Genomic DNA, 24211 nt, shown 5'->3' with positions numbered 1-24211 from the left:
TACAGGAACACAATCCTCCGAACAAAGATTTCTTCGCACAAAAAATTCACCACTTCATCTTTGATTCCAAAGCTCTGTTCTCGTACGTCTCTTCTCTTACAAAATCTTCCCCACCTACTATTCCAGATGACCAAGCTTTAACTAAGGCTACTGAATTAGCTACGTTCTTTGAAAAAAAAATCTCCAACCTGGTAGCGCCGCTTATTTCCAACAATAACCAACCCTATTTCCCTTACAACTCCACAATTCAGCAAAACGCTAGACTTGAAACATTCGAGCCCACTTGTTCATTGGAGATTGAAATCCTGCTCAAGCCATCTTCTCACCCCTCGGACCCAATACCGTCAAATCTTCTCATCTCTATCCCAAAAATCATTGCCAAGCCGATTTCAGAAATCATTAACTGCTCGCTCACACAAGGCCTAGTACCAGATGCTCTAAAGATCACGATTCTCAAGCCACTTCTTAAAAAAAAAAAAAAAAAACCAAACCTGTCACCAGCAGACCCAGCCAACTTCCGCCCGATAGCCAACTTACCGCTCATCGCTAAACTATTAGAAAAAATTGTCAACAAGCAACTCTCAGAATACCTGGACGATCACAAGATTCTTGCTCCAGCACAATTCGGTTTTCGCAAATTGCTAAATACGGAATCCCTTCTAATCTCACTCTGACTCCATCATCCTCAGCCTAGAAAAAAGACAACCGTACCTTCTCGCTCTTCTAGATCTTTCTGCGGCTTTCGATACAGTGAACCACTCAATTATATTAGATCACCTCTGACATTGGTATCTCTGGTACGGCACACAGAAGGTTCAAGTCATTCCTTAATAACAGATGCTCGAAGGTCAAAATAAACAACAAAGAATCTCACTCAGTCTGCTACTCCCTGGGTGTCCCACAAGGTTCATCTCTCTCTCCAACCCTCAACATTTACCTTCCCCCCTCTGCCAGCTTCTTACCAATCTTAAGCTAACCCACTACATCTACGCTGACGACGTTCAGGTACTCATCCCCATCAAGGACTCCCTAACCAAAACCCTCAATATCTGGAACAATTGCCTCCGAGCAATCAACAACCTACTCGCTAGCCTTAACCTAGTCCTTAGCACCAATAAGACGGAGATTCTTATCTCCCAAGACAATAATTGTCTAACCAACATATCAATCACTTCCCAATTTAATTTCTCTCCGCATGTCAGAGACCTGGGCGTAATTCTGGACAATCGGTTTAACCTAAAAAAATTTGTCAACACTACAACAAAGGACTGTTTCTTCAAACTACAGGTTCTGAAAAAGCTAAGACTGCTCCTCCACTTCCATGACTACCGCACAGTGCTGCAATCCATTTTTTCAAAACTAGACTACTGTAACTCTCTCTTCCTCCTAGGTCTCCCAGCAAATACAATCCGACCTCTGCAGATGGTACAGAACTCCACCGCAAGGATCCTGACCAACACCAACAGAAGAGAGCACATCACACCCATACTTTGCAACTTACATTGGCTACCAATTAAATTTAGAATTCTTTACAAAGTCCTTATGATTCACAAAGCCACGCACAATCTAATACCTCTTCGTTTCCACAAATCCTCCAGACCTGTAAGATCTGCCTACAAAGGCTCTCTCTATGCTCCCCCAATTAAGACCGCCCTAAGGAAACGTGCCCTATCCACTGCTGGTCCCTCTCAATGGAACACTCTTCCCCCAGATCTCCGGCTAGAATCATGCCCACTAACTTTAAAAAAAAAAAAAAACAAAAAAAAAAAAAACAAAACCTTAAAACTTGGCTTTTCAAATAAGCCTTTCCTCATCCAGACGACCCCCCCCCCCCCCCCCCCCCAAATCAGGAAGATCCATCCCGGAACACTAATCGATACTGCTTCACACTCACAAGGAAGTACGTGCTCCCTCTCTGCTAGGTCATTTGTGTTCCTTTCATGCCCGGAATGGACTCTGCCATCTGGCTTGGTTTAGACTGAATATACTTTCTGACTTCCTTAATGCCTTATTGTATACTTATTCTCATTGCTTTAGTATATAAATTTGATCTTACTAGTTTATCTTTTAGGCTTTTCAGCATTGTGTCTTTATTTCTTTTTTTTTTTTCTAGATTTGATATTGTTAAGTCATTCTAATCCTCACATGGCTCACACTTTTTCAGTTGTCATTATTTACCTTTGTTTTTGATCCCTTACTCCCAGTTCCGTGTCACCCTGTTCTATGTAATGCTATTTGCAACTTTTGTGTTTTCACTGTAAACCGATGTGATATGTAAATTTTCTACATGAATGTCGGTATATAAAAGTCCTAAATAAATGCCCAAATTTTTGCTCAGCCTGCCAACAATAAACATTTGTGTGTTTGTTTGGCATCTGTGTTCAGATTTTCTCAATTGTTCTCTATTCAGCTAAGAGAACCATGTCTTTGTTCTTTCATATTTATTCTATTTGTTCACATCGAGCCATACCTTTCAAGAACCTTGTTCCTTTATGTTCTGTATGAGGGACTCCCTTCAAGCCTTAAGATTCATCATTAGTTTCCAAAAATCCAATATGTAGTCTAGTCACATAATAGACTTCATAATAGTCCCCTGGATACCACAGGAGGTAGTGTACCTGCCTCTGCAAAAGGTACACAAACTTGCTGAAATACTTTCAGATCAAATTTCTGCCAGTTTCTTCAGGAAAATGTGGGGCCATATCATAGCAGTCTGTGCTACGCCTGTGCATCGGCATGAGCAGCTCTGTCCTGAAATTTCAGTGAAACCAGCCCATAGAGCCATCCGCATAAAATGAAGATATGCAGTGTTCTTGGCCATTCTCTGGCATGGTGGTTGAATTCTTTAACAAAATCTGAGGTCAGTTTTTCACCAGCCTTGATTTCAGGTATTTCTAACCAAAAAATTGGTCTCCACAAGAGGCTATGCTCCATAAACTGTCTAGCATCAAGAGTAACCTTTAGTCCTTTTTAAAGTTATTCAGTCTGTGATTAAAGAACAAACCAGTGTTTGGTCAAAACAAAAAGCTATGGCTTTTATTCACAAACAAGAAGAAATAGGCTTGATTTGTAAACAAGCAGTTTCCCAAAATATATGTATGTTATAGCAGTCTGTCTACTTGGAAACCAAAATCAGATGACGAAGTCACCAGCTACCACATGGTCATTGGACAATCACATAGTATGGGAGCTTGTTCAACTTTGTTGTTCAGTATTCAAGACATCTATTTGTTGGAAAAGCAAAGTCCACACCTGCTCTAGGAGACCAGCAAGGGACAGTCTGACAGATGCCTTTTCAGTCCCATGGAATCCAGGGCTTCTGTGTCCAGCCCCCCCCCCCCCCCCCCCCCCCCCCCCCCCCCCAGATTCCACTTAATTAACAAATTTAAAAAGAAATAAAGGTTTAATGACTTTGCTACTTTTTTGAGCCATATCAAATTTGGTTTCTTTGGCTTAAACATCTAGCTGTGCAGCATCCTGTAAAATACAAATTCTCAATCTTGAGAGTGCAGTGCAGTCTGATCTTATGATATCACTTCCTTTTAAGGTCTACATTTAATGCCTTGCAAGAAACCAGTGCATCTTATCTAGCTTATTTCACAGCATTTGCCATCTTCATATGAACAAAACATTTTACTTAAATATCTCCAATCTACTTAGCTGGAATAAATTGAGATGGGTAAAAACCATTACAGCTGCTATCTGCTAAACTTAAAAAACAAACAAAAAAAAAAACCAGACCGGTAGCAGCCTAAGAAAATGCCATTTATAAGAGCATCTTCCTTTCTACTCCTGTTGCAAATTTTAACTTTTTTTAAATACTGAAATGCATGTTCCTTTACTTTTGTAGTGGGACAAACGTGTGAACGATGCGATATGAGAGCACATTGTTCATGTACATTGCATTAAGCAGCTGCAGCAGGGTATTTTTAAATATCAAACGTTTGTATATAAAAAAAAAATCAAACCCTCTAAATGGGTAACAATCAAACCTTTATTTTTGGTACTTTTAAGCTGGAATCTTGAAGTTGGATTATTTCAATTTTGCTTTCATCTTAAATTTTGAAAACCCAGCAGTCTCAAACTCATGTACATTCATCCATTAGTCAAGTAAAAATCATAGCCTGCAAAGAATCCATTTTTGTCCAGAATCAAAACTATTAACACAATCATCCACTCTGAGCTTTTTGAGAAGTAGAATATAAATACAAATAAACTCTGCACTATGTAGAAATAGAGATTTTATTTTTCCCCCTGAAAGCACTTCTGAAGGAATATCTGATGCCAAATTAATTTTATTGTATTTTGACTTTGGCTGACCAGAGTTGACAGTTGTATTAGTTACCATCTTTTTACTGTTCTGTTATACAATGTGCAAGTTTACATTTCATGCTCTTTTTGGGGACGGCTGAGAACAGTTGCCTGTTGTATTGCAGCCATCATAGACTGGGTAAAACATCTTTTATCTTGCAAAGTCACTGCAGGTTGTGAAATCTTGATTTTTGTGATGTGACTTTATACAGTATATAAACTATATAATTAGAATTGCCATTTAGTGGGAATTTCTGGGCAAACTTCACTCTAGCCAGAGCTGCTGCTGGGGAGGGTGCATCTTAGTCTGTATGCATGAGATGCTGTGCCTATCCGCAAACCTACTGAAGCAGCCGTGCATGCTACATGTTGGGTGGAGGAGCCAGGACCATAGTGGGAGTCCAGCTGGCTGCTCTCATCAGTGCTGCCAGAGCAGGGAGAAAAGCAGGATTTATTGGAGGCATAGCAGGAGTTGGGGTCACCACTAACTGAAATATCATCTGCCAACAGCACTAGTTTTGTGGGAGTGGTGAATGCTGGGATATGCTAGTTATGCAATAGCTAGCATATCCTTTTCAGCTTGTTTAAATTTCCCACAAATACTGAATCCACATATTGAATGGTTCTTTCATTTTTAGTAGTTCTAATGTATGGAAGCTTTCATAAGAGGGATTGTTTAAATTTAAAAGGTTTGGAATGTGGCAGGTACAATTGTGGATTCCTGGCAGAGGAGCTAGTTATTACCATTTTGAATGGGGAAAAAAAAATGGGACATGCAGAATAAATAAGATTAGAATTGTTACTGTTCTACATACCAGACAGCTTAGAATGTGTTAGAAGGCTTCCATAGTTTGACTTTCAAATGTTCTAATGACAAATTAGAAGTGAGCAATTTTGACTTGCTATCCCTGTAAATCGAAGTAAAAGGTGGTCTTGTAAGTGGAAATGGCACTGTCTGGTGTGTTTGTCGTCCTTATCTATGAATTGAACTATTCTTTAGACTTTGGTTTCAAGGGCTAGTAAACAAGAGGTGAAATTGTCATCAGCTCTTTGAGCCTAGGTATGAACCAGTGGGTCGTATAGGAGCTAAACTAATTAGTTTTAATGCTCTCATAAACATAGATGACTTTATTTTTTTTTTCCCTCTGGCATATTGCAACTTAACTATATTCAAATAGAATATTAGATTTGTAGCCAATTCATCTTCTATATATTATGTTGGATGCAGCTCAGGAGACCTAAGCCACCTGATATTAACTGTACTGACCAGATGGGAAATACACCATTGCACTGTGCGGCATACCGTGGCCAGAAGCAGTGCGCGTTAAAACTTTTAAAAAGTGGTGCAGACGCCAGTGTGAAGAACAAGAACAGTGAGTACTAGGCTAACTCTTCTGTGCAAAGCTGTCTTGGTTGTGGGTGATAAGAGAAGGCAGTCTGTGTTTAAAACACTGTGAGGCTTACCTCTACCAGTGTATGCTTCTGATTCTCTTTAACAAAATAGTCTTAGAATGTTTCTTCCACTTCAGTATAAATTTATGAAAAATGTGCATCAGGTGTGAATATATTTTTCAGATTCCTTTGGTTTTTTATACATTTTTTTTTAACTTACCTTTTGCTCTAAGAGGTAGCTTAAAAAGTGTTATTAACATGAAGTAAATGCATGTGATATCCCCCCTCCCCCAGCCATCATGCCAAGACTTTCTAAGAATATTGAAATAAAATTAATTTCCTGTGTTTGGTCTGGTAATTGCTGTTCACCCTTCCCTCCCATTCTCCCAAACAAATATGCCTCAGATCTGTTAACCGACTGCTTAATTGACTTGAAGATGTTGACAGGGTGGAGTAGTCTGTGTGTATCGTGCTTCTCATGGCACAGATGGTGAAATTTCCCATCCCCAGCTTTCCCCATCTCGCAGGTCTGTTCCACAGTTTTTTGATTATGAATGATCACATGGACTGTCTCTTTTTTGCTTGCTGAAAATACTGTTCCATTAGTGTGCATGACACTAAGTGGCCTTTGCTGTTGATAGTAAATTACTAAATCTCATTTCATTTTAGGATGAGACTACCTAAAATATCTTTAAAAATGCAATCTTGAGGTGTGCTTTCACTGACTGGCTGTCTTTCTCACTCTGTAACTGCTGTTCACTGATTCTCCAGAAAGCTCTGTCTGTGTGACAAGGGAGACTGATGAGCACTTGAATATTCATAAGCATTTTTAAGGATGGTTAGGTTATAATAGTTCTGCAACTTATGCATTCAGTAACTTATCGTGAGTCAAGATTAATTGCATGGCAGACTTTAGTCTGACTTGTATTTTGATTGGCATTTGCATTTTGTACACCAGATAAATCCAAGCCTCTGTAGGAATCCCCCCCCTAAAATAACACAAACATTGGGGATTCCATTTGTTCCTGATGAAACTATGTAGTCTGCTACCCCTACACGGGGTCTGAACCGCTTTATGGTTTAAACTCCAATAAGCCAGGTACTGTTTTTACTGTCTTCTAAAGATGTGCCCATGCTAATTTTAATTCTTAATTTTTAATTGTTAATGCCTTTACATTTTTAAAATTAAAATATTGTGTAACCTTAAGATATGGTCCCATATCAGCTCGCCTTGATAACCACTCTACTCAAGTTATGTAACTGAAAAACCCCATCCAACTTCTTATTGCTTGCAGTTGGTGGTTTGGGTGGCTGAAATCTTGAGTTCCTCGTTAAAGAGTAGATCTGTGGGCACAAGCATCTGACATGCAGCTTGATAGTTCTCATTCTCATGGATCCAAAAGGTTCCTGCTCAGGAAATGTATGTGAAATTTTCCTGTCCCACAATATATTCTTCTGAAAAACAGAGGGAGGTTCTCTTCTGCCTAGCAGAAGAGGGGAGTTTTCTTCCAACACTTCCAGGCTCCAAGTGACCCCCTTGTTTACATATGCAACTGCTTTCATATTATCAGAGCATTCTTGCTGTCTTTCCCTTTAAGGGAAGAAACTACAACAAAGCTAGTCTTATCATTCTTGTTAATGGAACAGGAGGCTTCCTCCTGAGAAGATTCCTTAAACTACGTAAGTGTGCTCTCTGACCTGATATGCTCTCATCTGTGGAGAGAAATAATCACAAGGGATGTTAGTTATGCCCTTTTACAAGTTCTGAGGTAATGTCCACCAAGTAAGACTGTCCCTCAGTGCAGCAGTGAATAAGACTGTTCGACATCTTGAGACTTGGGAGACTACCACGGCCTGCAGGGGACACAAGCTCTGGCCAGGGAATGAGATCCAAGGTGGCAGCTATTGACCTGGGCAGCTACTGGTATTACCAAACTCTGGGAGCACTTTAACAGGGAGAATCTCTTAAGTTGATCTACAGTCTGGGCAACCTTCTCCTGAGTCAAGAAGTATGACCTTTTTGTTCATAGCAAAGCACCCAGATATTCCAGAGATTTAGAGGCTTGATAGTTATCCAGCCCAAATTTTAACAGCTGCACAAGTGTTAGACTTTTATTTAAAAGACTTTCAGAAGATCCAAATCATCCAGATAAGGGAGAACATACCTTTCCTCAGACAAGCAGCTACCCACCACCATTACCTTGGTAAAAGTTCTTGGAGCTGTGGCTAACCCAAAGGCAAGGCTCTGAATTGAGTGTTGGTTCAGGATGCAAAAATGCAGACACATTTGGTCCTCCCTTACTGGGATGTGTATGTATGTCTGACAGATCTAGAGAAGCAAGACATTTTCAACAAGAACCAACTGGAGAGGCTCTATGCCAAAATAGAAGATGATGCAAAAAACTGTTTTACCCCCTTCAGATCAAGAATCTGAGAGCCATGCTCCTTTGGTCTACAAAATAGATGGAATAGCATCCTAGACATTAAGCTTCCAAAGGAACTGGATCACTTCCCTTAGTTGTAACCTCTGGAATGTGGTCTGCATTGCTTCCCTCTTGACAGCCAAGGTGCAAGGAGAAACAATAAAGACATTGGGGACCGGAGCAGCTTACTCTAGAGCATAGCTGTGCTGAATAACCTCCAAGACCCATTGGTCCATTCCTGGTAGAAATTCTATAGGTGGCCACTACAGGCAACACAAGAGTGAAACCACTTGGCTTCATTGTAAACTCTATCAGCCCCGTAAGAGGCTGTAAAGTCCAGTCTTCCTTGAGCCATGAAAGGACTTGATCCAGCCCCTAAATCAAAATGATTGAGAAGCAGAAGATAAAGCCACACCCTTATCTTCTGGGAGTCTGTTGGGCTTGATTGCCCAAATCCTTCACTAATGAGCTAAGTAGTCGTCCAGATAAGGATTGCCCCAGAAAAAGTGAGGCTAAATAGAAAGGGGGTCTCTGCATCCTGGTTTTCTCCAGAGTTGAGCAAAGACTAGAAGTACATAAATTGGAAAGGATCTGGATAAAATTCCATTTATGGAATGATAAATTGAATTTACTTAAACTTGCAAACAGAAATATGTTTGAAAGATTAATATAAAAAACAGGTAATAAACCACAAACTTTTAGAATTACCTGGACTTCATTGGGGGGGACGTTGTCTGCCTAGATTTGAGATCCCAGACATGATAAACAGAGATGCTTTGTTTAGTTGCTGGTGTAAAAAAAAAAAAAAAAAAAAAAATTTAGGCTAGTCTAGGGCAGATTCGGAAAATGGGAGCTAAAGATGAGGATGTGAGGGAGTTGGATTATCATTTCCCTTCTATCCTTTTTGAGTTTGAAAGGGTGGGTATCCTTGAATTACAGCGTTGTGAAATTGTAAAGTTACTACATGTGAGTTGGACCCCCTGCCCTTCGTTTTTGATTAAATAGTTAACAATGTTACCTAGATTGTAGCTGATGGTTAATGTGTGCCTGGAGGAGGGTTATCTGATGAGGGCATTGTAACAGTCTATGGTGATTCAGATTTTAAAACAGGCTTCGTTGGATAATTCTAGTTGTACTAGTTATTGCCTTATTTCTAACTGCCCTTTTATAGCAAAAGAATTGGGAAAGTTATCTTGTTTGGAGGAGGTGAGGGGGCTATGGTACTGAATCAGTGAGAGCATCAATGTAAGATGAATTATTGAAATCTAGAAATAGGGGAGTACCTGTGATTTTGTTGGATTTGTCAAGTGCTTTCGACTTGGTAGACCATGGTTTGCTTTTGAAACAGTGTAAACAATTAGGCTTAGGTGGTAAGGTTTGGGATTAGGTTTTTTTGAAAGGATATTCCTCTGGTACGTATGTTGGGGGGGGGGGGGGCAGCTTCGTCACAACCATACAGATTAGATTGTGGTGTTCTGCAAAGATTCTTTGTCTCCTCTTTTTTAATCTTTTCCTGTACCTGTTAGGTTCACTTATTGGAGATGAGGGGTTTGAAGGGTTTATTTATTCCAATGTGCAGTTGTTTCCAGTAGAGGATGAATTGTCAGATTCTTTGAGCAGAATTACTGGAGGGTTAAAGAAAATCTTTGAGTGATTTTGACTCCAAAGCTTTTAGTGACTGACAAGACAGTGGTTGTGTATAGGGAAAGAGGTAGTACTTAAGGAATTTAAACATTTTATGGATAGGGGATGTAGTCTTGGCAAGAAGCCAGAAAGTGAGGAACCTAGGGTTGGTAATAGATGAGGCTTTGACTATGGATTTTTATCTCTTCAGTGGTAGGGAAAGTTTTGGTTTCGACTCAATTGAGGAGATTTCAAACTTTTCTAGAGGTCCCTGTTTACAGATTGGTTCAGGTGTTAGTTTGTGCAGTATTAGACTATTGGTTGGTCTCCCTAAAAGTTTGTTTACAGTTGGTGCAGAATATGGCAGCACGTTTTATTTTTGGTCTCCCAAATAGGGTGAGTGCGACACCTTTGACGCCTTCGTTGATTACCTATTGAAAAGTGGGCTAACTTCAGCAAAATGGAGGGGGTGCAGATTATTTACAAGAAAAGATTAAGGGTGTTATTCCTACCTGTAATCTATGCTCAAAATCATTTGGTGTTGGTTCCATTTAGGCAAGACGTATGTATAGTATTAAATTGGAAAAAGATGTTCTCAGTTAGTGGTCCAGAGTTGTGGAACCCATCACCATTGGAGAGGTGAGGGTGGAACAGAATTATCTTAATTTCAGAAAAAAGGTAAAGGCCTGGCTTTTTCCATCTTGCCTGGGCAAATTCTAAATTGAGAACAGCATAGATGGGGCTTGAAGGCCATTTAAGTATCAAGTTATTTTGTGTGTGCTTGTTCATGGATTCGTATACATTGTATTTTTATTGTAAACCGCTCTGAGCAGTATATAAGAAATGAGAAATAGTTCTTTCATGGGGGACGTTACTCTTTGGCAAGTAAGCTTACACAGATGGGTCTTTGAACAAGAATCTGCCACCCTGTGCCTTAGCCATAAGTCTCCTAGCAGAAACTGAGGCAACTGAGCAAGATGAAAATTTTGATAAGATCAGAGGCATCTGTAATGAGAGCAGCCTCCCCCCCTTTAGGAAGCTGGACCCAGTGTATAAAGGCTTGATCCACCATGCTTCCACAGAGCCACCACCAATTACTATCTGTATTTACAACTCTGATGTAAACTTGTGTTTAAGAGGAATCTTAATTCTATCTGGAGTTATCCTTAAGAGAAGTACCACCTTTTTATAGGAAGTTACCATATAACCACTAAAACGAGTGTATCCATCTTGGGCATAAATAGCAAGTACTGCGATGGTTCATGTGGCAGCAGATAAACTTACCAAAATGTTTAACTCCCTTGAACCTAGAATCTGGAGATTCCCATTCTGTCAGTTTCCTCCACCTTGAAGTGAAGGGGAAAGTCTGTCTTAATAGGATCCTATTCAAGAGCCTCTTTTTGGTTTGTCTTCCGGAAAAGATGCAGTCTCATCCCTATGGAAAAGCCAGATAACAGAATCAACCCCTCACTGAGGAGATCTTCTCCCTGCTCAAAGGACTCTAAGCTGCCTTTATCCATAATTTCAGCCAGGTTCTTCAAAATGGATTCTTTGTTCTGAGGGCAAGAAGCATCTCCCAAATCAAAGACCCTGGGGCTAGTTTAGGAAATAACAAGTGAACTATAGATTTAGGAACAAGACCCCCAAGAACCTCATGTCTCCATCAGGCTTCCAAATAGCACAAAAGGGCCTGATGGAGAAGTCTAAACAATGTTGAACTGCCCCAAGGCAGTAGGAGCCTGGCTCTAGGGCACTGGAGAACCTCCTGCCTCACTCCAATCTCAAGGGCTAGTCCGGCCTTTTTAGGAAAAACTCCTGCTGCACTGCCAACTTAGTGTACCATCTGCTGGAAGTAAAATACGGAAGAATTTTCTGGACTGCACCACATGTAAATAACTATGATGTTAGAGCTGTGCTCTCTAACTCATCTGCTGGTAGGGAGGAACAACCCACTTGTCTGGACTGATGTAGCAGGACAAGGAGGCATTATGGGTTCAAACTCTAAAGGTGAGGCAAATGAAGTTCTGAGGAGAGTACATCTGGCTCCACCCCCCCCTTCCTAAACAAAAGTATGAGCAGGCTCAGGATAATACTGATGTGGGGTATCTGAATTTGAAGTTATGCCACCACCTGACAGGATTTGTTTAGTCTCCTGCCAAGGTTTTGACGTACCATGTAGAATCACCCCATTACACTATGGGGAGGTATATTTATGGAATATAGTGAGTGGCTTTTTTTTCTTCCCCTCCCAGCTCCCCAGTATATTTATACCCCTCTCAAAACTACCCCAGGAACACACTTTCTAAGGCTATCTTTTCTGAAAAGGAAAGAGGGGGGTCTTGGTTTGCACAGGATGCCCTCTGACATTAAAAAAAAAAAAAAAAAAAAAAAAGACTTTGCAAAAATAAGGCCTTTGGGTCTCTCAAACACCTGCATTAGTGATTTAAATACTTCTTTTTTTTTTTTTTTTTAAGCTGTCTGCCATTTTGAGTCATTTGCAATACTTTAACCCCTGAAGCAGGCAAGGTATTTTCTGAAACACATGGGCCTGTCAGGTTACATTATGGGTGATATGAAGCTTACAGCAGGACTCAGATAATCTTACCTCCGTGTTTGGTTAGAAGTAAAAATATGACACACAACCTTGTAAAGACATAAGGCATTCTGAAGAATTAAAATTTGAGTAGGTTGGTAGTTTTTGCATAAAGTGTATTGAACCAGTGGATGAATGAATTGTAGGTGCTATCTGATAATTGTGGCCCATTGCATGGCAAGACAGTGAATTACACTTTAAAACTGTCTATCTAATGCTGTGTTCATTCAATGAGTCTGATCAATAGTTTAGTATTGTTTTAGATGGTTAAGGAGAACTGTTATGCCTCTTTTAAATAGAGCAAAGACACCTCTTAAATATTTCTATGTTCCATGGTGAAATGCACAAGTATACTAGGAAAACTTAGACATCGCTGTATGTGATAATCCTATTGGCAGCTGAAACTTTTTTGTGCAGTTTTCTTTTGCTAGAGGCACTTCAGAGATTCACTTTAAGTCTCCACATTTTAGCATTCAGACCTATGTTGATCTTTGGAATGAATTATTTTTTAGTCAAAAGCTTTTTGGTCAGCTTAATTTAAAAAAAAAAAAAAAAAAAAAAAAAAAAAAAAAAATCCTTACCGTGCATGGAGTATATTCTTGAACTTTTGGAAGTAAAATAACTTCTGCCTTTTTGTTTTGTTTCCTTTTTTTCCTCAAAGGAGAGAGGAAATACTATAACAAAGTATCTCCACCTTTGTGTTTATGGAGTCTTGCAATTTTATAAAATTTTAAGGCTAAATGAAGTCCTAATCTAGAAATGTTCTAGTACTGTGTGTAAATCATTTTGGGTTTGTTGCACATTTTGTGCCTAGTGTGTGTTGTCTTGGGATGTGATTCACCAGAGAGCTATTCTGATTTTTCCATGAAGTGGAAACCCAATACTTTCTGAAGGGCTGAATATGCCTCTTTATTGCATTATACCTTGATTTTTTTTTTTTCTTTAAACAGATCAAACTCCCCTTGACTTAGCACAGAGTCCAGATATGAAGCAGATACTTCGAGGAAACGTTAGTAGGGTAGGTGGTATTTGGTAACGTGTTTAACACTCTGAGGGCTGTGAAGATTAACATCTCATACCAGGTACCTTTTTTATGTGTTTACATTTTATTTTCTCTATTTTACAGCACATCACCAAATGTGTGCAGCGGTTTGAAGGTCCTCTCCGTAAGGTATTTTTTCCACTTGTGTCTGGCTGTATAACTAAAATCAATCAGTATTCCACTTAAGGTGTCAAAAGCTGGAGGCTTTATTGCAGGAGGTAGTTTTAAATGTGCTGGGTGTTCTGCACACAATAGTGATTCACTGCAAAAGGGGTGGGGGGGGGGGGTGAGGCAGGGTGGAGGGAAAGTTAATAAAAGGGGAGCAACACAGAAGTGTATGTGGGGTGGTGTGAATGTACCACTAGCACACCACCCTGCCATTCACACATCCCACACTACTCCAGGTGGCAGGGTTGCCAGCTTCCTACAAAAGTGTGGGGTGTTGTTTTTGTGCATTGGTATTTCTCATGATCAGTCAATCCAGACCACTAGGAAGGCTTTTATTAAGCTTAGGGCAGAGGTTGCATGTTTTAAAATTATATGTATTTTGTATTAGGGAAACAAGTTTGTGATCCTGACCATTTTTAAAAAGATCTCTAAACAGACAAAATATTGTATGAATGTTTTCTCCCCAAGAGGCCTGGGATTACACAAGGCATTTTAATTGGAAATTTACAATAGTCTTATCAAGTCAATTTATGCTTAGTCCAGCCATTTTAACATATTCCTGTTCCCTTTTTTTGGGATTTGAGGTTCTGGAATACCATCTTGGTACATTTTTAACCTTTGTAATTGTTAGTGACCTTTCCCGAGTATTTTGGTTTGTGTACAGAATTGCAATTACCCCCCCCCCCCCCCCCCCCCCCCCCCCAAGGTATTGAATGTGATACTGGCTGAAGAGCCTACTCGAATTTATGCCCCACAACAGTTCCTATTCATTTTTTTTTTAAGCATTTAAGCTTTATTACAGGTCTTTAAAAACCTTGCCACAATATTGATGAGAGATGTAAAACATTGGATATACCCATAAAGATTGTCTCTTAATGAGATTCCATAATGCAGACTGCTCCCATTCCATTCCCCAAGCTAATGTTGAGCAAAAATAAAATTGGGTTCAGTATTTATGAAGTTGACCATTTTGCCCTTAAACCCTTTAAGTTGGGCACATACTCTCCAAGCATGCTGGTAATGTACTTCCACATTCATGAGTAATCAGGTCTGTTATGAAGATTGTTTTTGTTTGGCCATGCGTCAAAGAGCTTCCAACAGGAATAAAGCACGGAAGTTATACTTCCACATTACTGTTGACAAGAAGGACTGAATTAAGTCCTTGCTCAAAGCTCAGTCTTACTGAATAGGCGCAGAGATTTCTACACAGTTATGAGCCCCTCAGTCCAATTTTGTCCAAGTAGCACACAAATTTATTCAAGGAAGATGCACATCTATCTTCTCTCATTGCAGCTCTGGTGTGTTCTGTGACCAAATTAGACTACTACCCCTATGGAAGGTGATGTGGCCCTGAAAGAGGCTCAGGATAGGACAATAGTTTATATTGGAGGAAGCTGAGGTAGTCTGCATGGCCCTGCAAGTAGCAGCATGTAGCTGTTTGATGGCCAAATCTGGCTTACACCTGGCAGTTTGTGCAGGGGGTCATAGGAAATGACTTTCTGCATCTGGAACTGGGAGCTGCATATCTGGCTGGTACTTCAGTTTGGCTTAATCCGAAATACAACCAGAGGGATGGCATCTAGTAGCAGCGGGGTGCCTTTTTTGGCTTTAAAATTGGTCTGCAGACTTTCTAAAACCATTTTGACCAAGCTGCCCTTTAAATGCTAGCTGCTCTTTTGGTGAAGACTTGTAAAAGATGGCATAAGCCTTGGATGATTTGAAAGTACCTCTGCTTTCAGAAGATAAGCAGAAGAATTCCTTGCACGCTCTTACTCTTTGCAACAGATTTCAGGATTCTAGGAGGCAAAGCTGATCCTCAGGTCATATGATAGATTCCAGTTACTTTACTCATCCAAGGAAGGAGGTAGACAGGCAATTTGGATCAGGACCACCTAAGGCCTCTCAACTAGGTTCTGAGGGCTACTCCCTGGTGTTGGAAATGGGAAGACTATCAGAACTTTATAATAGATGGGCCCAAGTTACTTTACAGTCTGGGATGGTTACGTACTAGAATTTTCTCATTTAGCTCAAAACACCTTTATCGTTTCCCTGTCTCTGAGGCAAAGAGGGAAGCAGTAAAGGCAACAGTAGTAGGGTTTCTCGCCACAGAGGCAGTAGTGCTGGTCATGGATTCACAGAAAGGATTGTGACACTACTCTATTTACTTTGTGGTTATCAAGAAAAGGACAACTTTCATCCTATCCTGGATCTGAAACATGTCCTGTTCCTGTGAGTGACATGTTTTCAAATTGAAATCCTGAGGTCATTTATATTAACAGTAAGGCAAGGAGTTTGACTTCCTTGGAAATCAGAGGCTTATCTTAACATTCTGATATGGAGCATTAGAGATTTTTACTCTACAGTTCCAAGAAAACACTTCCAGTTTCAGACCCTTCTTTTTGGTATGGCAATGGCACCTTAAACCTTTTCAAAAGTGGCCCCAGAGCTCTGTGAAAGGTCATTTTGGTGTACCCTTATCTGGCTGATTGGTTGATGCAGGTGAAGTTGGAATAGAAAAAAACCCTTGGCTACCAGAAAGGTAATTCAGTTTCTGCAGGACCTGGGTTGGGTAATCAACTTTTCCAAAATGTTTAATCCTTTTTTTGGGCCCTTCTCTATATGAGAGAGTTCTCTGGAGCGAAGGAATCTGAAGCTAAATTGACAAGTTCCTGATTTTGTGGGGTTAGCTGCAGCTTCTCGGCTCCATGGGATCTGGTACTGTGGGCAAGGCTCACATACAACCTCTGTAGAAGACCTGGGTTGGATCTCCAAATTCCCCCCCCCCTCCCCCCGCCTTGTTTTCAGAGTGTGTGATGACGGCTGCAAGACTCTGCACTTCTTGGCATTGAATCCCAGCTAGAAATACACATGTACCTTGCTGATTCATCCCTATTTAAACTCAGTCCAAAAACACCAAGGGAGGCTTATTTGCCGAAATGGCTGTCCAAAGTTATCATTGCGGAAACTGCCACAGTTTCAGCTTGTCACCTACTTGAGAATAATCATATACCTTTGGAGTGTTGTGTATCACCAGAAACTTCATTCAATGTCCCCCCCCCTAGTCTTTTTACTTCTGGAAAGAGTAAATAAACATTTACCTATACCTGTTAGATTCCACTCATTTTATAGACCTGTATATCTCCCCCTCAGCTGTCTCTCTTCCAAACTGAAAAGCCCTAATCTCTTTAGCCTTTCCTCATAGGGGAATCTTTCCTTCCACTTTATTATGCTCACCCTTCTCTGTACCTTATCTAATTCTGCTACATTTCTTTTGAGATGCAGTGACCCACACTGCACACAATACTCAAGGTGTGGTCATACTAGGGCCTCTGACTACATCTCTTGGTACTCTATCTTCTCTCTCTTTCTCCATACTGACTTGTATTAGTAATGCAGTTTTTTTTCTCAGGGACAGGCCATCCCTCCCCCACAGGCAGAAAAGACCCTAGTACAGTGGGCCCTTGACTTACGAACTCAATTGGTTCCAGCGGGCTGGTTGTAACTCAAGTTGGTTGTAAGTCGAGACTGTTTTCCATAGGAAATAATGGAAAAACCCATAATGCGTTCCAGACCTCTGAAAAGCACCCCTTACCTAACCATTTCTACAATAAAAAATGGTTGTATGAGGTCTGTAACACCTATACTTCCCTAGTGTACTCACCAAAAAGTTATAAAATGTGCTTAGCCTACCAGAAAAAACAATTCAAGTTTATTTTTCATTTATTTAAAAGTTGACATCTTTGGTTTGCAAATAGCATCGGGGGTTGACATGGAAGTGGTTATTGTTCAGAAGGAGAGTCCCATTCCATAAGAACATTTGGAATCTGGCTTTCTGGTGTCCTTTCTCGCCTTGGGGGGGGGGAGTCTGTAGCTCACTAGGACCTGCTTCTGGCTCACTTGGTCTCAACCTTTTCACAAGTAAAAACTGGTCCAAGGTAGTCTGTTTCTGTCTTTTCTTCAACACTGTTCTGTAGTATGACATTCTAATATATAAATAAACCCCCAGTGTATTTTAATTTTCTGCCGAATATCAAGAATAATTCTTTGCTGACAATCAAGTCTTAAATTTACATACTATTTGAAAGGTAAACCGCAAAGTGTCGTGGGACCCTTGCACGTTACCCGGTAATTAAACAAAAATTTTTTGAAAAGGTAGAGGAAGGGTTTCATATATAAATTTCTCAGCCCAGCATAAGGTCTGTTGGATTTTCAAGTATAATCATCAACCAAACCTCCTCCACCTCTAGGTTTTTTTTTTTGAATTCTGTGCAAACCCTAGTAAAAACTGCAACACAATTTTTTATCCCTTAACACCAATTTTTCTTAAATATTATTTATAAAATACTCAAGCCTTCTTTCAAAGAGATTTCAAAGTCCCGACTTATCTGGCGATGTTAATCCACCCGACGTAGCTACGTTTCTGGTTCGCACCGGAACCTTTCTTCAGGGGATATGTTCTTTTTAGAGCAGTCGGGTATACCGCGTTAGCTGAAAATCATCTATAAGGCTGAAGTTTTCCAGACGCCATACAGCGCTCTTGCTCTCTGCAAACCTCTCTCTAACGATCCAAGCTTTTTAAGCTAGAGGCACAGATGACATGAAGCACCAATCACAACCCACATCGCCGCGACGTCATCGCGTATTCATTCAAACTAGAGAGCCCCAATCAAGAGCCTCATTCATTCCCAGAGGAACTTGTGTGTTCAAAGTAAAGATCCAAAACTCTTCACGTTTATTCAACAAGCCTTCGCGGTTTCCTCCTCTCAGCGTAGTGGGTATGTGATCTATAACTGTCCATTTCAAAGTGCTATATGAGTGTCCATGCTGTTCACAATGTGCAACAATTGGAGCAGATAAAGTCGATGTATTTAGTTTAGATTTATGTTCATTCAGCCTCACTCTTATTTTGCGGGTGGTCCTGCCAATGTATAAGCCTGGGCATGGGCATATGATTGCATAGACTACATGATCTGAATTACATGTTGTGTTATGTTTGCGATGTATCAAATACCCTGTCACCGGTTCTTGCCAGCTCAAGCCTTCAATACAGTTCGTACAATGAGAGCATTGTCCGCATTTGTAATGTCCTCTAACGGGAGCGTGAACTTTTGTGGCAAATTGAGCATGTACCAGCTTATCTCTGATATTAGCGCCTCGCGTGGTGACGATGAGCGGTGTCTCTTTAAAAATCTCATGGAGTGCTAATACATGCCAATGGCGTCGTATCGATGATGAAATTGCATTTGTAGCCACTGACTGTTTTAAGACACAAACGAGTTGTGGACAAGCTTTTGATGGTTTGTACTGTAATAGACTTTGTCTGTCAGAATATTTCGCCCTTTTATAGGCTTTTCTGATTGCTGATTTCGGATATCCTCGTTCAAGGAATCGATCGCGCAAATTTGCTGCCTGAAGTTCAAAATCACTTGTGGTAGAGCAGATACGCTTTGCGCGAAAAAACTGGCTGGCAGGCAACCCGCATTTAAAAGAGTGGGGATGATGGCTATGAAATTTTAATAAATTATTTTTATCTGTAGGTTTAACTAAGCCCCCCATACGCCCCATTGTGTCTCTTAATGATTCCGTTTTAGAAGCTCCTGCTATACTATTGGACAAAATTTTGCAACCTTATGTTATACAAGCAAAATCCTATGTGAAGGATACTATACATTTGTTGCAAAAACTTCAATCGGTCCAATTAGACACATCTTTAAATTACATGTTGGTGACTTTGGACATTGTTGCGCTCTATACCAACATCCCGCAGACGCAAGCATTTGAAATAATCAATCAATGTCTTTCACACAGAGTTGACCATCAACGCATATCCACTGGCGTGATTTTACAATTGTTGGAGACAGTTTTGTACCACAATTATTTCATGTTCAATACAGAAATCTTTTGGCAAATTCATGGAATCCCTATGGGATCACCTTTGGCTCCTACTACTGCCAATATTTATGTCAAGCAATTTGAAGAGGATGTTGTGTATAAAGCTGAGTGGTGGCAATATATCACCTTATGGGTTCGTTACATCGACGATATCCTGTTGGTATGGAGTGGCACTCAACAGCAATTGCTTTGTTTTTTTGATTGGATCAATAGTCAGGATTCTCACCTGAAATTTACCATACAATATTCAAGATCACAGATATCTTTTTTGGATGTTTCTATTAGTTTGGAAGAACATACATTCAGGACTACCATGTATCGCAAACCTACAGATAAAAATAATTTATTAAAATTTCATAGCCATCATCCCCACTCTTTTAAATGCGGGTTGCCTGCCAGCCAGTTTTTTCGCGCAAAGCGTATCTGCTCTACCACAAGTGATTTTGAACTTCAGGCAGCAAATTTGCGCGATCGATTCCTTGAACGAGGATATCCGAAATCAGCAATCAGAAAAGCCTATAAAAGGGCGAAATATTCTGACAGACAAAGTCTATTACAGTACAAACCATCAAAAGCTTGTCCACAACTCGTTTGTGTCTTAAAACAGTCAGTGGCTACAAATGCAATTTCATCATCGATACGACGCCATTGGCATGTATTAGCACTCCATGAGATTTTTAAAGAGACACCGCTCATCGTCACCACGCGAGGCGCTAATATCAGAGATAAGCTGGTACATGCTCAATTTGCCACAAAAGTTCACGCTCCCGTTAGAGGACATTACAAATGCGGACAATGCTCTCATTGTACGAACTGTATTGAAGGCTTGAGCTGGCAAGAACCGGTGACAGGGTATTTGATACATCGCAAACATAACACAACATGTAATTCAGATCATGTAGTCTATGCAATCATATGCCCATGCCCAGGCTTATACATTGGCAGGACCACCCGCAAAATAAGAGTGAGGCTGAATGAACATAAATCTAAACTAAATACATCGACTTTATCTGCTCCAATTGTTGCACATTGTGAACAGCATGGACACTCATATAGCACTTTGAAATGGACAGTTATAGATCACATACCCACTACGCTGAGAGGAGGAAACCGCGAAGGCTTGTTGAATAAACGTGAAGAGTTTTGGATCTTTACTTTGAACACACAAGTTCCTCTGGGAATGAATGAGGCTCTTGATTGGGGCTCTCTAGTTTGAATGAATACGCGATGACGTCGCGGCGATGTGGGTTGTGATTGGTGCTTCATGTCATCTGTGCCTCTAGCTTAAAAAGCTTGGATCGTTAGAGAGAGGTTTGCAGAGAGCAAGAGCGCTGTATGGCGTCTGGAAAACTTCAGCCTTATAGATGATTTTCAGCTAACGCGGTATACCCGACTGCTCTAAAAAGAACATATCCCCTGAAGAAAGGTTCCGGTGCGAACCAGAAACGTAGCTACGTCGGGTGGATTAACATCGCCAGATAAGTCGGGACTTTGAAATCTCTTTGAAAGAAGGCTTGAGTATTTTATAAATAATATTTAAGAAAAATTGGTGTTAAGGGATAAAAAATTGTGTTGCAGTTTTTACTAGGGTTTGCACAGAATTAAAAAAAAAACCTAGAGGTGGAGGAGGTTTGGTTGATGATTATACTTGAAAATCCAACAGACCTTATGCTGGGCTGAGAAATTTATATATGAAACCCTTCCTCTACCTTTTCAAAAATTTTTTGTTTAATTACCGGGTAACGTGCAAGGGTCCCACGACACTTTGCGGTTTACCTTTCAAATAGTATGTAAATTTAAGACTTGATTGTCAGCAAAGAATTATTCTTGATATTCGGCAGAAAATTAAAATACACTGGGGGTTTATTTATATATTAGATTGTCATTTTGCCAAACACCCCAGAAGATTTGGGTGCTGTTTTTGAGATTTGGTATCTGTAGTATGACATGACATTATCATTAAGCAAGTGAAATGCAATGATTGGCTTTTCCTCTGTCTGGGTGGGTCTTCTCTACAAATGTTTGTAGCTCTGTCCATTTTTTTCAGGATTTCCTTAATTCCAGAAGAGGAAATTTGCTGCAGTGATTGTTGATCCTCCTAGTCAGTAAGCTCCTCGGCTGCCATTCTCTGTTGCTCAGCGAAGTTGCTGAAGCTCCTCTGTAGACAATTCCTCTGAGTGTTCTTCCAGTTCCTCAACATCAGCACTGTCTACCTGCAAGCCTATGGACTCTGCTATAGTGACAATGTCATTAACCACAGGGTCAGTTGCAGGGTCCAGCTCCTCTTCTATAATTTTAGGCCACACTTTCTTCCAGGCCGATCTCAATGTCCATTGAGACATTGGCCCAGGATTTCTCTAACCCCACACATGAAAGGATGCTGTAATGTTCTTTCCAGAATTCTTTAAGGGTTAAATCTGTATCTGGAAGCACTTCTGGAACAGTTCCTTAGTGTATAGCTTCTTAAAGTTAGCTATGACCTGCTGGTCCATAGGCTGCAGTAGAGTTGTGTTAGGTGGAAGGAATTCTACCGTGAGCCATGGGAATTCTTCAGCCAACTCGTCTTCCAAGTCTCGTGGGTGAGCAGGAGCATTGTCCATGATGAGAGCCTTGAGTGGTAATCCTTTGTCCTAGAGGTATTTCTGTACAGTAGGACAGAAAACCTCCCTGATCCACTCAAGAAAAAAGACTCTTGTTACCCAGGCTTTTCGGTTAGATCGCCACATGACACCTAACCTATTCTTCATGACATTCTGTTTTCTGAACACTCTTGGTCTCAGTGATAAACCAAGAGAGGCTTTATCTTGAGGTCACCACTCGCATTGGCACATAGCAATAAGATTAGCCTATCCTTCATTGACTTGTGGCCTGGCATTTTCTTTTCTTCCTGGGTAATGTACGTTCTTTTGGGCATTTTCTTCCAGAATAGTCCAGTTTCATCACAGTTGAAAACTTGCTGACAGGAAAAGCCATTTCTCTGTGTCTTTGCTTCGAACTGGGGTATGTAGTTTCCAGTAGCCTTTTTTTATATGAACTGGCAGCTTCACCATGCCTAGCTATGCTATGAACCCCAGTTCTTGTTTTAAAATTATGAAACCACCCCTTACTGGCATGAAATATTTCCCAAGGTTCACTTGGCAATGGCTTATCCTTTACAATATCTGCATTTATAACACTAGCTTTTTCACAGATTAGACATTCAGATAGACAATCACATGCCATCTGCCTTTCATTTATCCACACTAGCAATAGGCTTTCTACCTCATCTATCACTGTTGATCGTTGCTTGGTAATTTGAGTGACACCTCTAGCCACACTAACTTCCTTGTACAAATCTTTTCTTTGTAAGATTGTTGAAATGGTGGATTTTGACATGCTGTATATGACAGCGAGATCGGCCACTCTCAAATTTCTGCACAATTTCTTTCTTCTCGATTGTGATTACTTTCTTTATCTTTGGGGCCATTTTGAACACTTCTTTGATAAAAGTGCAGTTCTGCAGGAGAAAAAAAAGAAGAAACCTAACAGAAAAAACCACCAACCACAGACACTATTTTCCCCTTCCCGACAGCTTCGGAGTACATCTCTTGCCCTCCAGAAACTATTTTCCCCCTCCAAATTGCTTCTGAGCACACTACTGTACCTTGCCAGCTGAGTGATGTCACCCGATGCTGTTTGCCGAAATTGCATGCTGGGTCTGCCCACGTGCGCCTGGGTCCCATTAGTAGAAGCAGCAGCAGTAGCCAGCCAATCCCTGTAGAAGTCCCGCCCTCAAAGACAAAAAAATGTGATTCACAACCAATTCGCAAAAAAAACACACGCGTGGCTGTGGTCGTAACTCAAATTTTGTTCGTAAGTCAAACCCTGCCATGTTGGTTGTAACCAGAGCCATTCATAAGTCAAGGGCTCACTAGTTTTCTAGCATCTAATATTTTATTGGTAGGTCTGAGAATGAATTCTAAACTGATTTATGCAAATGTACATAAGCATGAATGACCATGTTTACAGATAAAATAAGAAATTGGCAATGGGGATGGAGCTTTAACTGCCCCTAAAGATTAATATCAAAGCACCTGTTTAATATCTGAATGCAAATTCCTGGTAGTATGAAAAGCCTGAGACCATTTTCTCTTTCCTAGAGTTCACGTTTTTTTGGCTGGAAGCTGTGCTGGGTAGTCCTGGAGCATGGTGTTCTTTCCTGGTTTCAGAAGCAGTGAGTGTTTGTCAACTGACATTTAATTCATGAAATTTTAGTTTAAAAACAGGTGTGAAGTAACCCCCTTTTTTTTTTTTTTTTTTTTTTAATAAACTTTTTTTAAGGTCTGATGCAGTGCACAATGATCATCGTCAAGGCTGCAAGCATTTAACACAAGCTGTTTGCACGGTAAGGTGAAAATCAGTCTCCAATATTTTTTTGAAGGCTTTTTTTTGTGGTGGGTTTTCTTCTGCAGCGCTTTTTGCCAGTCTGTATAGCAACAAAGGCAGAACAATGGAAATGGTGGCAAACGTTGACCTTGTATTGCTGCTTCTCTTGAATCCCTCCTGCCTTCCCCCATCCATCTCCTACCTTTCCAAGTAGTAATAGGCCTGTCTGCCACACCACAACCAACATGCTAAGGACTAAATTAACAAATGTGTTATTGGGCAGCTGAGGGCATGATATGTTGACTTTGGTGCTGCTTGTTGTCCTAGATAGAGCTGTAAATTTTATCTTTATAAAAAAGATACAGAATAACATATGCATCATGTCTCTAGACCTTTTCTCGG

The 24211-nt window shown here is 40.4% G+C and overlaps 1 protein-coding gene across 2 annotated transcripts in view; it reads left to right on the top strand.

Moving 5' to 3' along the window:
- The window catches only part of OSBPL1A (oxysterol binding protein like 1A), a 546359-nt gene that overhangs the window by 168190 nt on the left and 353958 nt on the right, over positions 1–24211 (top strand). The window contains exons 2-6 of one of the 2 annotated variants that reach the window (XM_029591146.1): positions 5540–5684; positions 13293–13360; positions 13469–13513; positions 23584–23657; positions 23765–23828. The exons of the other annotated variant lie outside the window; for it this stretch is intronic. Coding sequence (XP_029447006.1) covers positions 5540–5684; positions 13293–13360; positions 13469–13513; positions 23584–23657; positions 23765–23828 — 396 coding nt within the window. The remainder of the gene's footprint in view (positions 1–5539; positions 5685–13292; positions 13361–13468; positions 13514–23583; positions 23658–23764; positions 23829–24211) is intronic. 2 annotated transcript variants of the gene reach the window in all.

Source organism: Rhinatrema bivittatum, chromosome 2 (assembly GCF_901001135.1).
Source record: "Rhinatrema bivittatum chromosome 2, aRhiBiv1.1, whole genome shotgun sequence".
NCBI classification, from domain to species: Eukaryota; Metazoa; Chordata; class Amphibia; order Gymnophiona; family Rhinatrematidae; genus Rhinatrema; species Rhinatrema bivittatum.
The sequence above is the reverse complement of the archived record's forward strand: the minus strand, read 5'-3'. Positions and strand labels throughout refer to the sequence as shown.